The sequence below is a fragment of the Schistocerca americana genome, chromosome 1 (genome assembly GCF_021461395.2).
Source record: "Schistocerca americana isolate TAMUIC-IGC-003095 chromosome 1, iqSchAmer2.1, whole genome shotgun sequence".
NCBI classification, from domain to species: domain Eukaryota; kingdom Metazoa; phylum Arthropoda; class Insecta; order Orthoptera; family Acrididae; genus Schistocerca; species Schistocerca americana.
This window is the reverse complement of record NC_060119.1, coordinates 836,776,215-836,799,875: the sequence shown is the minus strand read 5'-3', so window position 1 is coordinate 836,799,875 and position 23,661 is coordinate 836,776,215. Positions and strand designations below refer to the sequence as shown.

At 38.4% G+C, this 23,661-nt stretch overlaps 1 protein-coding gene across 2 annotated transcripts in view; it reads left to right on the top strand.

The window, feature by feature from the left end:
• The first annotated feature begins 1,458 nt into the window (after window positions 1–1,458).
• The window catches only part of LOC124613205 (putative zinc metalloproteinase C607.06c), a 75,067-nt gene continuing 52,864 nt past the window's right edge, over window positions 1,459–23,661 (top strand). For both annotated transcript variants that reach the window (XR_006979621.1, XM_047141877.1), the window contains exon 1: window positions 1,459–2,525. Coding sequence is in view for 1 of the 2 variants with exons in the window: in XM_047141877.1 (XP_046997833.1) it covers window positions 1,594–2,525 (932 nt within the window). In the remaining variant the exon portion in view is untranslated. The remainder of the gene's footprint in view (window positions 2,526–23,661) is intronic.

Genomic DNA, 23,661 nt, shown 5'->3' with positions numbered 1-23,661 from the left:
CATTCTACTCATGTACGGACTCAGGAAAAATTGTTGTGAATGCCTCTGTCAGTGCAGTAATTATTCTAATCTTTTACTCAAGATCCCTATGTGAGGAATACACAGAGGATTGTAATACATTCCTAGGGTCGTCATTTAAATCTGGTTCCTTAAAGTTTGACAACAGACTTCCTTGGGATCGTTTATGTCTATCTTCAAGAGTCTTCCAGTTCAGTTCCTTCAGCATCTCTGTACACTCTCCCTTGGATCAAACAAACTTGTGATTATTTGTACTTCCCAACTCTGTATACATTCAATAACCCCTGTCAGTCCTACTTGGCACAGATTCCACACACTTGAGCAATCTGGCAGTTAAGCTCCTTTGACCACTTCTCGCCTATGCGACATTCTGGCGGTTACACCAACAGAGGGTGCTCATTAGTTACTATAGTCTGTTTACATTCATTTCACTTCTTTCCCTATTTCTTTCATCATTTCTATATTAATCTGTGAACTCCATAAGCTTGTTCTTATGTATGTCACTATATTTTTAGTTTAAATTTGCCACAATGGCGTTTCAGAATTTTTGTCACTTAACTTTTTCCTTTTCAACAATCTAACCTTGGTCATGTTTTACATTTATTGCATTTTATTACTGTAATTATATATACATCTGGTAAGCCCACTACAGATTTTATCAGTCGTATTCTTCTTTTTATTCCATACTGTACAATTGTATTATTGGAGAATATATGCACATCTACAGTAGCGACATCTGACGAGCTTGCGACATAAACATTTTGTGGCTCCTGTACGGCACTTTGTTTGGAACAGTAGCGTTGTTAAAAGGATGACTCTAGTATGTACCATACTTTAATATTTGTCGGCGGTGCTGACCTAATTTTATATTTATCTTTTGACGATGCCACTTTGGCTCCATTATACTAGCACATATTTTTAAAGCAGGTATGCCTCGTCATATTTAATGCACGCAATTTTCACATGTATGTCAGTAATGCTTTTCATAACGACCTACTTTGTTGTTTTAAGCTGTAGACAATTCACCAGTTGTATCTATGTTTTTGTCATGTTTCTCTGCAGATCTGAAGATGAAACCGGTAGTCCGATCACCTAACAAGTTTTTGATCATAGACAGAAATAAAGACATTTGTTCTACATTTTAGAATTACTGTGTAATCAAAGGTGAGAAACACGAGACTAAATAAACAGCTGACTGAAACACATTTTGCGCTCCAGATTTGCAGCGATCTCCGGTTCGAACGCTACAATCTGTCTGTACAGTTGTGATCTGCTGCACCCACAGCTATGTAATTTCGTTCAAGCCTCCAACTTACACATCTGCGCAGGTCTCTCATTTTCGCCCAACTTACGTCAACACGCTGCGATCCATCTGCGCAAACTCTTGCTTGTCGACCGGCCACTTTTACGTCTGCATTGTGGCAACCCTGTCTGTCAAAATTAGTTTCGTGCGTGGGAGGGAGGCGTGGAAAGGCTCAATTAAGTGACAAGTAGTAAAGGCTGCAGGTCTATTGTATGTGAAATATGCATGTGTCGCTAGTAATTTGAGTTCATTTATTAGTGACTTTGTAGGCTATGCATCTCAATTGCGAGATGGAGAAAGTAAATACTCAGGGAACAGGGATTAGTACTTGTAATAGTGCAGATCACGATATCTTTGTCTCCAATCTGCAAAGCGGAGAAGTATTGTGTTATTCTGTAGTTCTTATTAAAGGTGGAGTAACTAATAAAAACAATAGTCTGTGTGTTCCTCAAAACTGTAAAATAAAACAGTTTAACAATTTTTCGGGCTTGTCTAAAACAACGCAATGGCCTATTATAAATTTTAGGTTCAAATGCTTAGTTGAGTTAAGTTTAGAAGAAAATGAACTCGTTGTAGAATGTTGTGGACGAACGTTAGAGTTAAAACTTCATTACAAACCTAGGAAAACATCACTTTCTGTTATTCCGCTTTATATCGTATGCCATGGTCACGACGGTAAATTCCAAGCTCCTGCCGGCGTTGAAAATTCAATCAGAAGTGCTTGCGAAAGAATAGCTCTTGGAGCTAAATTAATTCAAACTGTTATTGCAGAGAAACTGTATGACTGTAATTTTGGTCGTAAGACTTTTCAACTTGAAACAGACATAGACCCATCAGCTCCGGACTGTGTCACTTTTCACAGTCAACTTTCACACGAAAAAGCGCGAAAAATGAACCCGCATGAACTGTGGGAACACTTTGGGAGAGAACTAATGATGTCTTCTCTTGGTAGCAATAATCGAAAGTTCTTGGCATTTCTGTCATGTACTCGGTACAACCCACCAACTGATGGAACTGTTCCAAATACATATACAGAAATGCTATCTGCAATGGAGGCTCATGTTGCTCTGGGAGGTGGAGGGCTCGCTATTTTCGGCAGTGCATGTTTATATACTTGGGCTAAGACAGTGGAAGATGTTATACCATACTTGACAAATCAGACAAAAGTAGATTCAAAGTACTTCATGGATGACAGCTGCTATAGGTATGTTTGTGTCCTACCAGCATTTACTTACAACACTGTGCAATTAAATAGCTTGATTATAGTACTTAAATAGTAATTTTTGTTTCTTCAGAGAAGAGGTTTACAATCAGATTTCCTAGACTGCAAGGAACAGTCTGAATTATAACATACAAAAATGAAAGACAGCTATCCATATTTGTCTAATCAAATAGCTACCACAATACAGATTTACATTAAGTTATACCCCTGATACTGTTGTCAGACTGTTCTTAAACTCTTACATTAGAATTGCATGTGTTTCTAATCAATTATTAAAGATAGTAAGTACTCCAGGTAACTGTAGATGAAAAGAAAAGTTGCAGTGTAAAGAAAAGTATTTTTTCCCCTTGTAATATGTAAGTCATAATCTAAACAATAGATTCAGTGCTCTGATTGGATAATCTGTACAGTTTATGATACGTAGGAACCAAAATATTAAAGATAAAACAGATTACTGAATACAATGTAACCACTATTTATTTCATAAGCACGAACTGTCATCAGCCATTCAGCATCCAGTGCTTGTTTTGGGCACTTAAAACCTTTCCCTGCAGTGTGCAGCTATATACATTTGTGTTGCTCTTGTTTCCTAATGTCAACTATCCACCTTCCCATAGGTCATGATGTGGATCGTTTATCATCTCCTAGAATCCAACAAAGAACTTCCACGATTTGTGTCCCGTCCATTTGCCTGGTTACATATACTGCTCATGTTCATTTCCTTTTCAATAAAGTAATAATTTTGTTATTTACATCAGTTTGTTCGTTATTGGGTCTGGCTGCATGTGTCCTCTAATAGTTAAAAGTATGCATATCTACATTGGTCATGAAGCAATTCTCAGCTCTTTCACTAGAAGTCCATTCTTCACTTCTGTTAAGTCAGGGCTCGTGATTACTGACTGTAAACTCCATGTTTCACACACATTGAAAGCTTGGTTTTGTAAATGATTTAGTTTATCAAAACCACACCAGGCCATTTTTACTCTTCTGTTTATTTCTTTTGTTGTCAATGAAGTGAGTCACCAAATACAAAAACACTCTAATTGTAGGACCTCATTGTTTTGTAAGATTATCTTTCCAAAGTGTTATCTTATTATAGCTAATGTTACTATAAGGTGTTAAGTAAGGCAAACTGTACAGTGTCGTGAGTAAAGCAAAAGAGGTTCAGGTATGTTCCATAAACTCAAACAACTTTTTTAAATTCCCCCGTGTTGTGGCTGAAAATTATTTATAGGAATGCCGAGAATGATTTGATGATATGGAATCTCCTGGTCTGTCTCCTGTACTAATTCTGAATTTGTCACTATGCTCAAGGGAAGCTGTAGCAATGATGTATATATTCTTCAGCATAGTTACATCATTAAATCAAGTTTTAGAAGGGTCATTTAAGTATAGTTAAAAAAAAAAAAGCCCTATATCCACTTCAAAGTCAACTTATTCAATTGTCTAACTGCAGCCTGATTGTCAATAGCATAGAATCTTCATTCACCTTTCAGTATTTTTCATGTAGTTGGACTCATCAAAGTTTACGCATGAGTAAACTTTTATGGATTAATCAGTCATTCGGGAAATAACTACGTTATTTAAGAACCAAAGAGGTTCCTTTATCACTTGAGCAAACATATATTATGATGATTAATTTCTAGGAATGCTTCTATTGAATAGGAATTATTGTATTTTAGCTCTTATATTTGTTTAGTGTTGCTGTGCAGGCTGAGAATGGTAACTTACTGGAAAAAAATTATGCTTAAGCACTTAGTTATTATGGATTAACAAGTCTCGAGGAAGGCAAATCCAACAAGTGAATTTTTCTGTTACTGTTTACATGCACATGACATCTTGTGTTGAATTTTTCCTCTAACATATATTAAACATTTATGTATGTATAGGCTAGGCACTGTCATTATCCTGAGACATTTAAAGTAGTTTCTGCAGGACCCTCCGGAAGCTAATCCTGAGATACATCTGATTCCTTGCTTCTGACACCTGAAAATACATTTTTCTCCTGGGCGATCACCCCTAAGTAATACTCTTTGCTGCAGATGGGAATGGAATAAAGCAAGTATGAATTGAGTAACAACTGTCTGCTCACACAGTTTCTTAATTTATATTTAAAAAAAAAGTATGTCAGCTAGTTTGCCACATAGATAATTAATGTGCCCTTCACAGGAAATATTTTGGCCTGTGATCAGAAAAAGTAATGCCAAGTACTTATTCGGTTTATTCTCTTTTTGTCTGGTGTATGCACTTCTGATTGAGTGACACTACTCATATGGATCATTTCTCTGTTTTATCTAGTACTCTTTGTAAATTCTCTACTGTGGTAAAACCATCATTAGAAATATGCACATGTAGGATGAAGAAAATCGTCACCCACTCCTAAAAAATCGGAGTATACTAAGTGTTCCCTCACTATACATATCTTTGTACACAGTAGCCCTGATTTATTTGTGGCAAATCATTTTCAACATGATTACAACACCAAAAATCAAAGTAATTTTATGCTGCCCACCCACAGTTTAAAACTTTATGCTCAAACTCCACACTATATGGGTATGAAAATTTATAACAAAGTGAAAGGAAGAGAATTGCTCAGCATAAGTTTAGAAACACTGAAAACATCCTTATATGAGACACTAGTGCAGAAATGTTACTATTCAGTAGAAGAATTCATAAATGACAACCTGAAAATTTGAGCAGGAGAGAGCGAGTACTTAGGACTGTTAATCTTAAAAGTTTGTTACTTTTGAAGAAAAATTATTAATTGCTTGGTTATGTAATTATTCAGTACTGTATATTGTTGTTGTTGTTTTGGTCTTCAGTCCTGAGACTGGTTTGATGCAGCTCTCCATGCTACTCTATCCTGTGAAAGCCTCTTCATCCCCCAGTACCTACTGCAACCTACATCCTTCTGAATCTGCTTAGTGTATTCATCTCTTGGTCTCCCTCTATGATTTTTACCCTCCACGCTGCCCTCTAATACTAAATTGGTGATCCCTTGATGCTTCAGAACATGTCCTACCAACCGATCCCTTCTTCTGGTCAAGTTGTGCAACAAACTTCTCTTCTCCCCAATCCTATTCAATACTTCCTCATTAGTTATGTGATCTACCCATCTAATTTTCAGCATTCTTCTGTAGCACCACATTTCGAAAGCTTCTATTCTCTTCTTGTCCAAACTACTTATCGTCCATGTTTCACTTCCATACATGGCTACACTCCATACAAATACTTTCAGAAATGACTTCCTGACACATAAATCTATACTCGATGTTAACAAATTTCTTTTCTTCAGAAACGCTTTCCTTGCCATTGCCAGTCTACATTTTATATCCTCTCTACTTCGACCATCATCAGTTATTTTGCTCCCCAAATAGCAAAATTCCTTTACTACATTAAGTGTCTCATTTCTTAATCTAATTCCTTCAGCATCACCCGACTTAATTCGACTACATTCCATTATCCTCGTTTTGCTTTTGTTGATGTTCATCTTATATCCTCCTTTCAAGACACTGTCCATTCTATTCAACTGCTCTTCAAAGTCCTTTGCTCTGTCTGACAGAATTACAATGTCATCGGCGAACCTCAAAGTTTTTATTTCTTCTCCATGGATTTTAATACCTACTCCGAATTTTTCTTTTGTTCCCTTTACTGCTTGCTCAATATACAGATTGAATAACATCGGGGAGAGGCTACAACCCTGTCTTACTCCCTTCCCAACCACTACTTTCCTTCCGTGCCCCTGGACTGTTATAACTGCCATCTGGTTTCTGTACAAATTGTAAATAGCCTTTCGCTCCCTGTATTTTACCCCTGCCACCTTTAGAATTTGAAAGAGAGTATTCCAGTCAATATTGTCAAAAGCTTTCTCTAAGTCTACAAATGCTAGAAAAGTAGGTTTGCCTTTCCTTAATCTTTCTTCTAAGAGTAGTCGTAAGGTGAGTATTGCCTCACGTGTTCCAGTGTTTCTACGGAATCCAAACTGATCTTCCCCAAGGTCGGCTTCTACTAGTTTTTCCATTCATCCGTAAAGAATTCGTGTTAGTATGTTGCAGCTGTGGCTTATTAAACTGATTGTTTGGTAATTTTCACATCTGTCAACACCTGCTTTCTTTGGGATTGGAATTATTATATTCTTCTTGAAGTCTGAGGGTATTTCGCCTGTTTCATACATCTTGCTCACCAGATGGTAGAGTTTTGTCAGGACTGGCTCTCCCAAGGCCTTCAGTAGTTCTAATGGAATGTTGTCTACTCCCGGGGCCTTGTTTCGACTCAGGTCTTTCAGTGCTCTGTCAAACTCTTCACGCAGTATCGTATCTCCCATTTCATCTTCATCTACATCCTCTTCCATTTCCATAATATTGTCCTCAAGTACATCGCCCTTGTATAGACCCTCTATATACTTCTTCCACCTTTCTGCTTTCCCTTTTTTGCTTAGAACTGGGTTTCCATCTGAGCTCTTGATATTCATACAAGTGGTTCTCTTATCTCCAAAGGTCTATTTAATTTTCCTGTAGGCAGTATCTATCTTACCCCTAGTGAGATAAGCCTCTACATCCTTACATTTGTCCTCTAGCCATCCCTGCTTAGCCATTTTGCACTTCCTGCCGATCTCATTTTTGAGACGTTTGTATTCCTTTTTTCCTGCTTCATTTACTGCATTTTTATATTTTCTCCTTTCATCAATGAAATTCAATATTTCTTCTGTTACCCAAGGATTTCTACTAGCCCTCGTCCTTGTACCTACTTGAGCCTCTGCTGCCTTCACTACTTCATCCCTCAAAGCTACCCATTCTTCTTCTACTGTATTTCTTTCCCCCATTCCTGTCAATTGTTCCCTTATGCTCTCCCTGAAACTCTGTACAACCTCTGGTTCTTACAGTTTATCCAGGTCCCATCTCCTTAAATTCCCACCTTTTTGCAGTTTCTTCAGTTTTAATCTATAGGTCATAACCAATAGATTGTGGTCAGAGTCCACATCTGCCCCTGGAAATGTCTTACAATTTAAAACCTGGTTCCTAGATCTCTGTCTTACCATTATATAATCTATCTGATACCTTTTAGTATCTCCAGGGTTCTTCCATGTATACAACCTTCTTTCATGATTCTTAAACCACGTGTTAGCTATGATTATGTTGTGCTCTGTGCAAAATTCTACCAGGCGGCTTCCTCTTTCATTTCTTAGCCCCAATCCATATTCACCTACTGTTTCCTTCTCTCCCTTTTCCTACACTCGAATTCCAGTCACCCATGACTATTAAATTTTCGTCTCCCTTCACAATCTGAATAATTTCTTTTATTTCATCATACATTTCTTCAATTTCTTCGTCATCTGCGGAGCTAGTTGGCATATAAACTTGTAATACTGTAGTAGGTGTGGGCTTCGTATCTATTTTGGCCACAATAATGCGTTCACTATGCTGTTTGTAGTAGCTTACTCGCATTCCTATTTTCCTATTCATTATTAAACCTACTCCTGCATTACCCCTATTTGATTTTGTGTTTATAACCCTGTAGTCACCTGACCAGAAGTCTTGTTCCTCCTGCCACCGAACTTCACTAATTCCCACTATATCTAACGTTAACCTCTCCATTTCCCTTTTTAAATTTTCTAACCTACCTGCCCGATTAAGGGATCTGACATTCCACGCTCAGATCCATAGAACGCCAGTTTTCTTTCTCCTGATAACGACATCCTCTTGAATAGTCCCCGCCCGGAGATCCGAATGGGGGACTATTTTACCTCCAGAATATTTTACCCAAGAGGACGCCATCATCATTTAATCATACAGTAAAGCTGCATGCCCTCGGGAAAAATTACGGCTGTAGTTTCCCCTTGCTTTCAGCCGTTTGCAGTACCAGCACAGCAAGGCCGTTTTGGTTATTGTTACAAGGCCAGATCAGTCAATCATCCAGACTGTTGCCCTTGCAACTACTGAAAAGGCTGCTGCCCCTCTTCAGGAACCACACATTTGTCTGGCCTCTCAACAGATACCCCTTCGTTGTGGTTGCACCTACGGTACAGCTATCGGTTTCGCTGAGGCACGCAAGCCTCCCCACCAACGGCAAGGTCCATGGTTCATGGGGGGGGGGGGGGGTACTGTATATTATATTACTGGTATTATAAGGAATATAAAGTTTCCTTGTAATACTGTATATTGCATTACTGGTATTATAAGGAAAATTCTAAACCAGTTTTTGTGTTTTGACAAGTCTCCTGTACTTTTAAGTCAATGGCTTGAAATTGTGTGTTATGAGACAATAAACTTCTATTTCATCAGCATATAGTATATTCTTACATATGTAGGATTCGAAAAGTTATTAATGTACACACTGAACAGATGATGTCCTTGAAAAAAGCCTTGAGATATTCCTTGTTTTTATTAGTAGTATTGCCGATCACACTGCACTTAAACTAGTAAAGGAGTTTTGCTATTTGGGGAGCAAAATAACTGATGATGGTCGAAGTAGAGAGGATATAAAATGTAGGCTGGCAGTGGCAAGGAAAGCGTTTCTGAAGAAGAGAAATTTGTTAACATCCAGTATTGATTTAAGTGTCAGGAAGTCATTTCTGAAAGTATTCGTATGGAGTGTATCCATGTATGGAAGTGAAACATGGACGATAAATAGTTTGGACAAGAAGAGAATAGAAGCTTTCGAAATGTGGTGCTACAGAAGAATGCTGAAGATTAGATGGGTAGATCACATAACTAATGAGGAGGTATTGAATAGGATTGGGGAGGAGAGAAGTTTGTGGCACAACTTGACCAGAAGAAGGGATCGGTTGGTAGGACATGTTCTGAGGCATCAAGGGATCACCAATTTAGTATTGGAGGGCAGCGTGGAGGGTAAAAATCGTAGAGGGAGACCAAGAGATGAATACACTAAGCAGATTCAGAAGGATGTAGGTTGCAGTAGGTACTGGGAGATGAAAAAGCTTGCACAGGATAGAGTAGCATGGAGAGCTGCATCAAACCAGTCCCAGGACTGAAGACCACAACAACAACATTGCCGATCACAGCTTATTTACATGATTCATCTGTAACATATTGCTTAAATAATATTTTAATAAACTGAGTAGTTTATTTTCAATGTCACAGTGTATTTACTTTTTTATGATCATTTCAAGTGACAGTCAAATGCTGTGTTTAAATCAGTATGTGTTCCAGACACTATTACCCGTTTTTTCGTATCCATCATAAAGATTAGTCATGAGAACTTCAAATTGCTTTTATAGTTGATGGGAGGGATCAGAATCTGAAAAGTTCATTGTAATATTTTTTTCTGTGCAGTAAGATAATCTTGATAGTTTTAGTGAATATTTTGTGTATTTTGCAAATGAGTTTGGTGAATTTATTTGTATGTTCTTTTTGCTGTGAAGTTGAATAATTAAAGTACTGTCTAGTTCTGTAACTTATCTTCCTCTGCAAACATTCTGCAAACAATTTTGAAAGTTTATGTTTTAATTTTTAGAGAGAAACAAAGTCAAACAATGGAAAATCCAAGCTGGAAGAATGACAATATTATGGAAAGTGTAGACTGCTACTTACCTTATAGTGAAGTCATTTACTCGCAGACAGGTACAACAAAACAACTGCTAAACAAACAAGCTTTTGGCCAAAAGGTCTTCTTCCAGCACAGTAAAGTGCTGCTTATGGGAGGTGGGGAGAGGGTAGGGCAGCTAGATACAGGGGGAGGGGGGGGGGGCACAAAAGAAATAGAAGTAAAAAGACTAGATGTGTAGGTGGCACAGGAGCCTGTGTAATGCTGGAGTGGGAACAGGGAGGGGGATACATAGGTGAAGGTCAGTGATTATTGAAGGTCAAGGCCAGGAGGTTACAGGAACATAAGATATATTGCAGTGACAGTTCCCACCTGCGCAATTCAGGTGGGAACACTGCTTGTTAGATGTCTTATTGCATGTGAGATTTTCTTCCTGTTCTCCCCATGTATGTGCAAGGTTTACAGCTGTTTACTTGACTACTTTTGTTAAGTAACTGCCCCATTCATCTATGTCTGTGTAATATACAACTGTGTAGGATGTATGATGTAACATGCTTTACTTACCCCTACTCTTTAGACACAGTATAATCACAGCTCATGCCATGTATATTCTAAAAATGCCCCCTCCCCCCACGAACCATGGACCTCGCCATTGGTGGGCAGGCTTGTGTGCCTCAGTGACACGTGATACATATAGCCGTACCGTAGGTGCAACCACAACGGAGGGGTATCTGTTGAGAAGCCAGACAAACGTGTGGTTCCTGAAGAGGGGCAGCAGCCTTTTCAGTAGTAGCAGGAGCAACAGTCTGGATGATTGACTGATCTGGCCTTGCAACATTAACCAGAACGACTTTGCTGTGCTGGTACTGCGAACGGCTGAAAGCAAGGGGAAACTACAGCCGTAATTTTTCCTGAGGGCATGCGGCTTTACTCTATGGTTAAATGATGGCATCCTATTCGGATCTCCAGGCAGGGATTACTCAGGAGGACATCGTTACCAGGTGAAAGAAAACTGGCGTTCTGTGTATCGGAGTGTGGAATGTCGGATCCCTTAATCGGGCAGGTAGGTTAGAAAATTTAAAAAGTGAAATCAATAGGTTAAAGCTAGATACAGTGGGGATTAGTGAAGTTCAGTGGCAGGAGGAACAAGACTTCTGCTCAGATGAATACACGGTTATAAAAACAAAATCAAATAGGGGTAATACAGGAGTAGGTTTAATAATCAATAAAAAAAAAAAGGAGTGTGGGTAAGCTACTACGAACAGCATAGTGAATGCATTATTGTAGCCAAGATAGACACGAAGCCCATGCCTACAACAGTAGTATAAGTTTATATGCCAACTAGCTCCGCAGATGACAAAGAGATTGATGAAATGTATGATGAGATAAAATAAATTATTCAGATAGTGAAGGGAGCCAAAAATCTAATAGTCGTGGGTGACTGGAATTTGATAGTAGGAAAAGGAAGAAAAGAAAAAGTAGTAGGTGAATATGGAATGGGGATAAGGAATGAAAGAGGAAGCTGCCTGGTAGAATTTTGCACAGAGCATAACTTGATCATAACTAACACTTGGTTCAAGAATCATAAAAGAAGGTTGTATACATGGAAATACTGACAGGTTTCAGATAGATTATATAATGGTAAGACAGAGATTCAGGAACGAGGTTTTAAATTGCAAGACCTTTGCAGGGGCAGATGTGGCCTCTGACCACATTCTGTTGGTTATGAACTGCAGATTAAAACTGAAGAAACTGCAAAAAGGTGGGAATTTAAGGAGATAGGACCTGGATAAATGGAAAGAACTAGAGGTTGTAGAGAGTTTCAGGGAGAGCATTAGGGAACGATTGACAAGAGTGGGGGAAGGAAATACAGTACAAGAAGAATGGGAAACTTTGAGAGATGGAATAGTGAATGCAGCAGAGGATAAAGTAAGTAAAAAGACGAGAGCTAATAGAAATCCTTCAGTAACAGAAGAAATATTGAACTTAACTGATGAAAGGAGAAATTATAAAAATGCAGTAAATGAAGCAGGCTAAAAGAAATACAAACATCTCAAAAATGAGATCAACAGAAATTGCAAAATGGCTAAGCGGGGATGGCTAGAGGACAAGTGTAAGGTTGTAGAGACATATATCACTACGGGTAAGATAGGCACTGTCTACAGGAAAATTAAAGAGACCTTTGGAGAAAAGAGAATCACTTGTATGAATATCAAGAGCTCAGATGGAAACCCAGTTGTAAGCAAAGAAGGGAAAGTAGAAAGGTGGATGGAGTATATGGACGATCTATACAAGAGTGATGTACTCAAGGACAATATTATGAAAATGGAAAAGGACATAGATGAAGATGAAATGGGAGGTATGATACTACGTGAAGAGTTTGACAGAGTACTGAAAGACCTAAGTTGAAACAACGCCTCGGGAGTAGACAAAATTCCATTAGAACTACTGACAGCCTTGGGAGAGCCTGACCTGACAAACTCTACCATCTGGTGACCAAGATGTATGAGACAGGCAAAATACCCACAGACTTCAAGAAGAATATAATAATTCCAATCTCAAAGAAAGCAGGTATTGACAGATGTGGAAAATACCGAACTATCAGTTTAATAAGTCATGGCTGCAAAATACTAACACGAATTCTTTACAGAGGAATGGAAAAATTGGTAGAAGCTGACCTCGGGGAAGATCAGTTTGGATTCCATAGAAATGTTGGAACGCGTAAGGCAATACTGAGCGTACCACTTATATTAGAAAATAGTTTAAGGAAAGGCAAACATACATTTCTAGCATTTGTAGACTTAGAGAAGGCTTTTGACAATGTTGACTGGAATACTCTCTTTCAAAATCTGAAGGTGGCAGGGGTAAAATACAGGGAGCGAAAGGCTATTTGCAATTTGTACAGAAACCAGATGGCAGTTATAACAGTCCAGGGGCATGGAAGGAAAGTAGTCGTTGGGAAGGGAGTGAGGCAGGGTTGTAGACTATTCCTGATGTTATTCAATCTGTATATTGAGCAAGCAATAAAGGAAACAAAAGAAAAACTGGAGTACGAATTAAAATCCATGGAGAAGAAATAAAAACTTTGAGGTTTGCTGATGACATTGTAATTCTGTCAGAGGCAGCAAAGGGCCTGGAAGAGCAGTTGAACAGAATGGACAGTGTCTTGAAAGGAGGATACGAGATGAACATCAACAAAAACAAAATGAGGATAATGGAATGTAGTCATATTAAATCAGGTGATGCTGAGGGAATTAGGTTAGGAAGTGATACACTCGAAGTAGTAGATGAGTTTTGCTATTTGGGGAGCAAAATAACTGATGATGGTCGAAGTATAGAGGATATAAAATGTAGGCTAGCAATGGAAAGGAAAGCGTTTCTGAAGAAGAGAAATTTGTTAACATTGAGCATAGATTTAAGTGTCAGAAAGTCATTTCTGAAAGTATTTGTATGGAGTGTAGCCATGTATGGAAGTGAAACATGGACAGTAAATAGTTTAGACAAGAAGAGAATAGAAGCTTTTGAAATGTGGTGCTACAGAAGAATGCTGAAGATTAGATGGATAGATCATATAACTAATGAGAAGGTACTGAATAGAATAGGGGAGAAGAGAAATTTGTGGCACAAGTTGACTAAAAGAAGGGATCGGTTGGTAGGACATATTCTGAGGCATCAAGGGATCACCAATTTAGTATTGTCTGTTTAGTTGCTCTTCAAAACTTGTAAAATGTAGTCAGTTTCATTTTTAGCTCTTTTGAACTTAGAAAATGGTCTTGGCTATCTGGTATCTCCTGCAAGAATCAGTGAAGAACAAATATGATTATCTTCTCAGTAAAGTCTGCCAAGTTGTGACTTCTTGTATCATGACCAAACATTCCCCCTGATGAATTATTCTTTAGTTATTGTACTACTTTCACATTAAAAATCTGTCATTGGAATCATGTTGTGGGACTTCATCATTTATTTGTTTCTCTAACTCTTTGTAGAGGTTTTCTTACTCCTATTTGGCATATGAATGCATTACTAAATACAGGGTAAAACAGAACCTCACTGACAAACTTACAGAGGTGATAGTATAATGGGCTTTAAAATGCATACCTTAAGAGCTATGAGAACTTGTTCTGTAGAACAAATATGTTTCACAGTGGCGAAGATGGAACAGTGCTTACAGCTCTTAAGGTATGCACTTAAGAATCCATATTTACCAGACATATTTTCCTTACTAGAATGAAATTTTCACTCTACAGCAGAGTGTACTTCCTGGCAGATTAAAACTGTGTGCCAGACCGAGACTCGAACTCGGGACCTTTGAATTTCACGGGCAAGTGCTCTAGGAGAGCTTCTGTGAAGTTTGGAAGGTAGGAGGCGAGGTACTGGCGGAATTAAAGCTGTGAGGATGGGGCGTGAGTCGTGCTTGGGTAGCTCGGTTGGTAGAGCACTTGCCCATGAAAGGCAAAGGTTCCAAGTTTGAGTCTTGGTCTGGCACACAGTTTTAATCTGCCAGGAAGTTTCATATTTTCCTTACTTTCGTACATACTGCCATCTCTGAAAGTTTTTCTGTGAAGTTCGGGTTAACCCTGTATATTTAACTGATTTCCATGGAATATCTTTTGATTATTTTTAAAAGACGTATTTTTATTGTGTGTGATATTCCTTCACACTGGTATATGGTTTTCATTTTTCTTGAGAGTCCAGAGTGCTAACTACTATGTCACCTCACTCGGTAATAGTCAGTCTGTCTTTGTCTCTATCATCTGTATTACATTTGATTGAAATAGTTGCAAACTCTGACACAACAAACAGTCTGCAACGTGATTCTGTGAGAAGTCCACCCATATTTCTTCCTCATAAGGTATTTACCTTATATGTACTAACTACCACATAGTCACACAGAAAGAATTTACTTTGCCGAAAGACTGCAGGAGATTGCACCCCAGTTTATGAACGGAACACAAGGATTTAATGTGATAAAATCTCTCACTCCCTTGATTAATTCATTGTGCTCTGTAAATCTCATCACGAAGACCTTTTGGGATACCAAAAATTTGAAGCTGAAACAAATAAAAGTAACTATTAGAAACAGTTCAGTAATTAGCTGTTGCTGAACAGCTTTTAATCATACAACAAAAGTTACATTACATTTTTGACAGATGCCTGTTAACAGTTCTTCCTGTCTTCCTGATAACAGCAACAGCAACAGTCAGTTGTTGAATTTAGAGAGAATCCTATAATTTGTAGGATGGGTGATTAACTAAATGTTCTTTTGATTTTGTTTTGAATTTCTAGAATTCTACAGTCTCTTCCATTACGTGATATGGGGCTTGTCAAAGACCCCCCTCACCAGAATACAGGACAATAGTCTGATTCCTCACTGGACTATGAAGCAAAGGCTACTTGCAAAATAAGAATCACACTACAGTGGGATTTGATTTATTTATTGTTATGAACAAATACCAATAAGGCATTACTCCATTGAGAACTGAGGGCAGTAGAATTCAAAGATTTTTGAAGAGGAGCTTGCAAGATGTGTAACAGCAGATTGTGTCCAGAAGTTATGGTCTGCATTTGAAGTAATACTTTATTTTCTGTACCAACATGGCCCAAAAAGATAGCTCTACAACACAGTATGGATTGAAAGTTTGAGAATTACTAGTAGTCTGGCCTAAGAGCCGTTACAATGAAAGATAATTCTTAGTGAAAAAAAATGGAGAAAAGAGGTTTTTTTATCTATTCTTGGCTCAATTCTAGGTTGTTATACAGTTGCATTTTCAAGGAATTTTCCATATAGTTCTCTTAAAGTATTGACTTAATGTTGAGTTCAGGTACTAGTAGATAATTGTTGTTTGTTCAGAATTGCACAGTGCCATGTCTGGCCATTCACTGTTAGGTTTTCCATGGTTTCAATAAGTCATATATGACTAGTGTCATGATGCACACAGTTAATTTCCCTCCTCAATTTTTATTTATTTATTTTTACTTATCTTCATTCATCCAAGGTTCATTCATTATGATACAGGATCTGTCAGTGTAATAAAATGCAAATCAGTATGTCAGACTATGCAATACACGCAGCACCAAATGAACTGGTATAGACATGCATATTCAAATACAGAGCTATGTAAACAGGTAGAATGTGGCACTGCGGACGGCAATGCCTGTATAAGACAAGTGTGTGGTGCATTTATTAGATCAGTTTCTGCTGCTGCAATGGCAGGTTATCAAGATTTAAGCGAGTTTGAATGTGGTGTTATAGTCAGCACACGAGCAATGGGACACAGTATCCCTGAGGTAGTGATGAAGTGGGGATTTTCCCATACGACGATTTCATGAGTATACTGTGAAATCAGGAATCCAGTAAAAAATCAAATCTCCAATATCACTGTGGTTGGAAAAAGATCCTGCAAGAATGGGACCAATGACGACTGAAGAGAATTTTTCAACATGACAGAAGTGCAACCCTTCTGCAAATTGCTGCATATTTCAGTGCTGGGCCATAAACGAGTGTCAGTATGTGAACCATTCAACAAAAGATCATCAGTATGGGCTTTCGGAGCCAAAGGCCCACTCATGTACCCTTTATGACTGCACGACACAAAGCTTTATGCCTCGCCTGTGCTGATCAGCACTGACATTGGATTGTTGATGACTGGAAACATGTTGCCTGGTCAGACGAGTCTCATTTCAAATTATATTGAGCAGGTGGACGTGTGTGGATATAGATACAAAATCATGAGTCCATGGAACCTGCATGTCAGCAGTGGACTGTCCAGACTGGTAGAGGTCCTGTAATGGTGCAGAGCATGTGCAGTTGGAGAGATATTGGACCCCTGGTAGGTCTATATACATCCTGACTGATCAACTGTATCCATTCATTTCCATTATGTATTCTGACAGACTTGGTCAATTCCAGCAGGACAATGTGACACTCCACATGTCCAGAATTTCCATGCATTCCAAGAGTGTAGCTCCAGGAACACTTCTAAGAGTTTAAACACTTCTGCTACCCACCAGACTCCACAGACATGAACATTATTGAGCATATCTGGGATGCCTTGCAATGTGCTGTTCAGAAGAAATTTTCACCCCTCGTACTCTTATGGATTTATGGACAACCCTGCAGTATTCATGGTGTCAGTTCCCTCCAGCACTACTTCAGATATTAGTCGAGTCCACGCCTCATTGTGTTGCAGCACGTCTGCGTGCTCAGGGTGACGGTACATGGTATTAGGCAGGTGTACCAGTTTCTTTGGCTCTTCAGTGTATAACCTGCTTAAAGTGAATAGGGCAGGTAGTATGTGAGTATAGGACAGGCAGTCGGCCGTGGCATTGATTAGGGAACCTTCTCGGTATTTGCCTTAGTAATCTAAGAACTTTGAGGTTCATCGATGACATTGTAATTCTGTCAGAGACAGCAAAGGACTTGGAAGAGCAGTTGGACGGAATGGACAGGGCTTGGAAGGAGGGTTTAAGATGAACATCAACAAAGGCAAAACGAGGATAATGGAATGTAGTCAAATTAAATTGGGTGATGCTGAGCCAATTAGATTAGGAAATGAGACACTTAAAGTAGTAAAGGAGTTTTGCTATTTGGGGAGCAAAATAACTGATGATGGTCGAAGTAGAGAGGATATAAAATGTAGACTGGCAATGGCAAGGAAAGTGTTTCTGAAGAAAAGAAATTTGTTAACATCGAGTATTGATTTAAGTGTCAGGAAGTCATTCCTGAAAGTATTTGTATGGAGTGTACCCATGTATGGAAGTGAAACATGGGCAATAAATAGTTTGGATAAGAAGAGAATAAAAGCTTTCAAAATGTGGTGCTACAGAAGAATGCTGAAGATTAGATGGGTAGATCACATAACTAATGAGGAGGCATTGAATAGAATTGGGGAGAAGAGTAGTTTGTGGCACAACTTGACTAGAAGAAGGTATCGGTTGGTAGGACATGCCCTGAGGCATTAAGGGATCACCAATATAGTATTGGAGGGCAGCATGGAGGGTAAAAATTGTAGAGGGAGACCTAGAGACGAATACACTAAGCAGATTCAGAAGGATGTAGGCTGCAGTAGGTACTGGGAGGTGAAGCAGCTTGCACAGGCTAGAGTAGCATGGAGAGCTGCATCAAACCAGTCTCAGGACTGAAGACCACAACAACAACAATCTAAGAACACCCAAGTCAGGATGGTCAGACAGAGCAACTCCATCCTCCTGAATGTAAGATCAGTGTCTTAACAGCTGCACTGCCTTAGTCAGAAAGTCCTTGTTGTATAATGTTCCTTGATTTACATACAATTTTGTTTCAGGTAACTTGTAATCAAAATGTAGTTTCATTCTTCATAGTCGCACATACTAAGTATGTCCTCGGATGTCTCCCATACTGTGAAGCTGCTGGTATGCCCCTTGCATCAGCTCCAGACTAGACTCCTGCCACACTCGACTATACTCTTCATTTCACCTGAGAAACTGAGTCAGCTGACATTTCTATCAGGCATTTTATAGCTTGACAAGATTTCTTTGTGTGAAGCAGTAAACTGTGATCATGTATGGAAACGTGACATATTGTAGTTATCCCCTTTCATTACTACCTGTTACTCATAAGTTGTCTAAGTAGTTTTTAATTGTGTAGTATGCATTGCGTAGGAAGAACATTTTACTTGCCGTTTCAGTCCAGAGACTGGTTTGATACAGCCCTCCGTGCTACTCTATCCTGTTCAAGCTTCTTCATATCCAAGTAACTACTGAAACCTACATCCTTCTTCTAGCCAAGGTGTGAAACAAATTCCTCTTCTCCCCAATTCTATTCAGTACCTCCTCATTAGTTACATGATATACCCATCTAATCTTCAGCATTCTTCTGTAGCACCACATTTCGAAAACTTCTATTCTCTTCTTGTCTAAAACAGTTATCATCCATGTTTCACTTCCATACATGGCTACACTCCATAAAAACACTTTCAGAAACGACTTCCTGACACTTAAACCTATACTCGATGTTAACAAATTTCTCTTCTTCAGTAACACTTTCCTTGCCATTGCCAGTCTACATTTTATATCCTCTCTACTTTGATCATCATCAGTTATTTTGCTCCCCAAATAGCACAACTCATTTACTACATTAAGTGCGTCATTTCCCAATCTAATTCCCTCAGCATCACTTGATTTAATCTGACTACATTCCATTATCCTCATTTGCTTTCGTTGATGTTCATCTCGTATCCTCCTTTCAAGACACTGTCCATTCTGTTCAACTGCTCTTCCAGGCCCTTTGCTGCCTCTGACAGAATTACAATGTCATCAGCAAACCTCAAAGTTTTTATTTCTTCTCCATGGATTTTAATTCGTACTCCAGTTTTTCTTTTGTTTCCTTTATTGCTTGCTCAATATACAGATTGAATAACATCAGGAATAGTCTACAACCCTGCCTCACTCCCTTCCCAACCACTACTTTCCTTCCATGCCCCTGGACTGTTATAACTGCCATCTGGTTTCTGTACAAATTGCAAATAGCCTTTCGCCCCCTGTATTTTACCCCTGCCACCTTCAGAATTTGAAAGAGAGTATTCCAGTCAACATTGTCAAAAGCATTCTCTAAGTCTACAAATGCTAGAAAGGTAGGTTTGCATTTCCTTAATCTATCTTCTAAGATAAGCTGTAGGGTCAGTTTGCCTCAAGTGTTCCAACATTTTTTTACGGAATCCAAACTGATCCTCCCAAAGGTTGTCTTCTACCAGTTTTCTCATTCATATGTAAACAATTATCGCATTCCAGGGTAACTCGTCAAACCAAGCACAAGCTTTTAGCATGCAAAAGCATGTAGTAAGACTCATTTGTGGTGTAAATTCAAGAATAACTTTGTATTCTAACCACTGCTTCTCAGTATATTTATTTCTTAATGAAATTTGTTGCAAGTAATATATCTCTGTTTCCAGCCAATAGCTCAATCATAGTATCAATATTAGGAATAAGAACAATCTTTATAAAGACCTAAAATCAGTTACCTTGGTCTAGAAAGGGGCCCAATATTCAGGAACACACATTTTCAATAAACTGCCAGCAACCACAAAAAACCTGGTTTCAGATAAAGCACAGTTTAAAAAGAGTTTGAAAGACTTTGTGGTAGTAAACTCCTTCTACTCTGTAGATGAATATCTTAACAGGGACTGTTAGGCCAGCTTAAGTAAAAATGTCTGTTAGATTTCAGTTTAGACTGCACTTGGTCACAACAGGTGATAGGTATTTTGTGTATGATAAATTTACTGAAAGTGCATAACTGTGTTTCATTCTGACAGGGTACTAATTCTGTAAATATTAGCAGGTGCAGTTTACTGTAATGTATTCACTTATTTTGACAATCTCCTGACGAATGATCAGGGTGGGGAGTGTTATATTTAGATGTTTTATGTTTTTTATTTTGTTCTTTCTGACTTGTTCCACACCCATGAGAATCGTCTCATTTTTGTGTCTATGGAACGAAAATTGAATCTAATCTAATGTGCATTACCTTTCTTTAGTAAGGGCACCACTCGTGCTTGCTTCAGTTACTATGGAAAAATACCTGAATTAAAAGACACTGTCTGTATGCTATCTATGCTTGCCTTCATAACAGACGGGAACTACATCTGTGCCTGCAGTGCTTGCAGTGTAAGTCATTGTAGTTCCTACATGATTTTTAGGAAGATTATATTGCAGCTTCTTCATAATACCAGAGAAGTAATCATTTACAATATTTGCTTATCCCTGACAACTTTCTATTATTCTGTCACCATCCTTGATGTGTAGGTTGTACTTGTGTTTGCCTTTTTCATTTTTTTATTTTTTTTTATTTTTTTTATAACATCTGACATTCATTGCTTTTATTTTCTGTATTATATATTATTCTGTCACTGAATGAGGTTTCTTTTTTTAGAGCAAGCAGTACCGTCCTCTATATTTTTTATACCTGTGATAGTACTCTAGGAACTGTGGATTACTGTAGTGCTTTTGCAAAGAACAGAAAAATTAGTCTTTGAGAACTTCCAGATACCTGCAGTTATTTATCTATTTTCCTTAGTTGCTGCAGTAGCAATGGCTACTTCTGGAAATGACTCCTCAAAAACTATTTTAAACAATGTGCAGAATTTAGAGAACTTAGCCTCTATATTGTTTTCCATGCACACTTCATCCCAGGTTTGATTTGCCGATGTCCTAGATAAAGTCTGTATCTTATGTCATGAGAAAATCATTTGATAGGCCTGCTGTTTTTCAGGTTTTACAAAGCCTGTCTTTAGCTGTATCATGTGACAGTAATGATTCGAAAGGCCAAGATATCTTATAAATACTTCACAGTCTAGAACTGAAGCTGAACTTTTTGAAACCCTTGTAGCAGTGTTTATCTTTTGTGCCTTAGCAAAAGTGCTCAAGAAGATTAGGAAGTTATTACTAATTTCACCCTGAACATCTGTGTTAATATTCTTGTCTTGACATAGTTCTGTAGGCTGGCACTCTTTTCAGGGTTTCAGTTACTTTATTGAACAAAGTGTCTACATTACCGCTAGGCGAGCATGTATTTATTTATCATATGACTTTTTGGCACATTGAAAAAATACACAGGGCAGAGCATAATATTAATAAACATCTATAACCTTCATATGTTCTGTCAACTTTGGAGTCACCAGCAGGAAGTCTCCTGTGTCTACCATCATATGATGATGTGGGACATTCTTCTGTGATGTGTCTGATGGTCTGTGATTCTCAGCAGTCACAAGTGGTGTTGGTTGCTTGTCCCGTTTGTGTAAAGAATATGCACATGTGCCATGTTGGGACCTACTTCTGTTTAACATTGGCCATGTTTTGTATGACAAGTCAAATCCCGGTAGTTTTCAGGTGAATTACTTCTTAAGTAATTGAACCCAGCGTATTGTCCTCAATGAAAAGTGTTCTACAGAGACAAGGTTATTGTCAGAATTTCTAGACAAAAAAATGTTTTGGCGGACAGGGTGGGCAGCAATCTGCGATTGTTTGCTGTGATGTATGGGAAAGAGACAAAGTTGAGGGACTGTAGGAGGATACAAGATAACTTAGACAAAATTTCTAGTTGGTGATGTGATTGGCAAATGTTTGGATACAGTACCAGTAGTGTCCTGCTCGACACAGTCACTTCATTCAAATATCTGAGCATAATGTTGCAAAGTGATATGAAATGAACAAGCATGTGAGGATTGTGGCAGGGATGCAAATGCTCAACTTCGATTTATTGGGAGAATTTTGGGAAAGTGTAATTCACCTGTAAAGGAGACTGCGTGTAGGACACCCAGTGTGACCTATTGTTTAGTAGTGCTTGACTGTTTGGGATCCACAGCAGATTGGATTAAAGAAAGTCATTGAAGCAGTTCAGAGGCAGATTGCTACATTTGTTACTTGTACATTTGTAAAACATGCAAATATTATGGTGATGCTTTGGGAACTCAAATGGGACTACCTGGAGAGGAGGAGATGTTCTTTTTGAGGAACACTTTTGAGCAAATTTAGAGATCCATCATTGTAAACTGACCGCAATAAGATTCTGTGACTGCCAACATACATTTTGTGTAAGGATCACAAACATAAGCAGTTGGAGCAGAAAAGGGAGCAGAAAAGGAAATGACTTCTAGTGGCACAGGGTACCTCCCACCTTGCACCGTACGGCGGCTTGCGAAGTATGTCTGTAGCTGTAGATACATGGTATATGTGTCAATGCATTAGTAATATTGAACTCATCTTCCACAGCAACCCTTATTGTAATTGGTGGTAGTCATCTAGAGCCGAGTCAGTTATGGTTTGCATTATTGACCACTTGATGGAATTGCATTATTTGCAGCTTGATGGATTGGTCGATTTTTATTATTCGTGATCTTTTTGTATACATTTGTGAGAACAGTGAGCAGCAAACACACTGAATGAGTAACTTCTTATAGATGTCTAGCTTTGTTAGTTCAGTGGGTGCCAATTTAAATGTTTATCTACACTAAGTGTGGGAAGATCTTCTCTATCTGATATAAATACATGACTCCCTCCCCTTCCCCACCTTTAAAATAGTTCTACTGTAGCAGTCTGCACATTCATATGATAACACTGTATGCTGCAATTCATCATATATGTAATCCATACTAATGGCCGTGTGAAGACTGTAATTCAACTTAAAGCTTCTGCGCTTGTACTCAGTCTCTAAGGGCCTTGGCATCAACGGTATCTTAAGACCTAATCTACATTCCTCTTTCCCAGTTTGACCAAAACATCATGCTTCCCAGTGATCAACAGTATTATGATTAGGTTTTTGTAATGAAAAGTCTCCCAAAAGACATAGCTGTAACATAAACATAGTTATAGTGGAAACAGGCAGTGCCAAATAAAATACTGCAACTAGGACGAAATATGGATCACTTTTAGTATCTTCCACCAAAACATCTGAAAGTTCATAAATAAAAATGATAAATTTGGCTATCCACATAGGGAATTTGTAAGGACAGGCAGAATGTTGACAAATGCACGCTGCTTATCAGAATATCAAACAGAAATCACAAAAATCAAGTGAATTCATGTTGGTAAATGCAAGGTAGTGTCATATTAATGTAGTACAAGTAAAGAAAAAGGAAGGGTA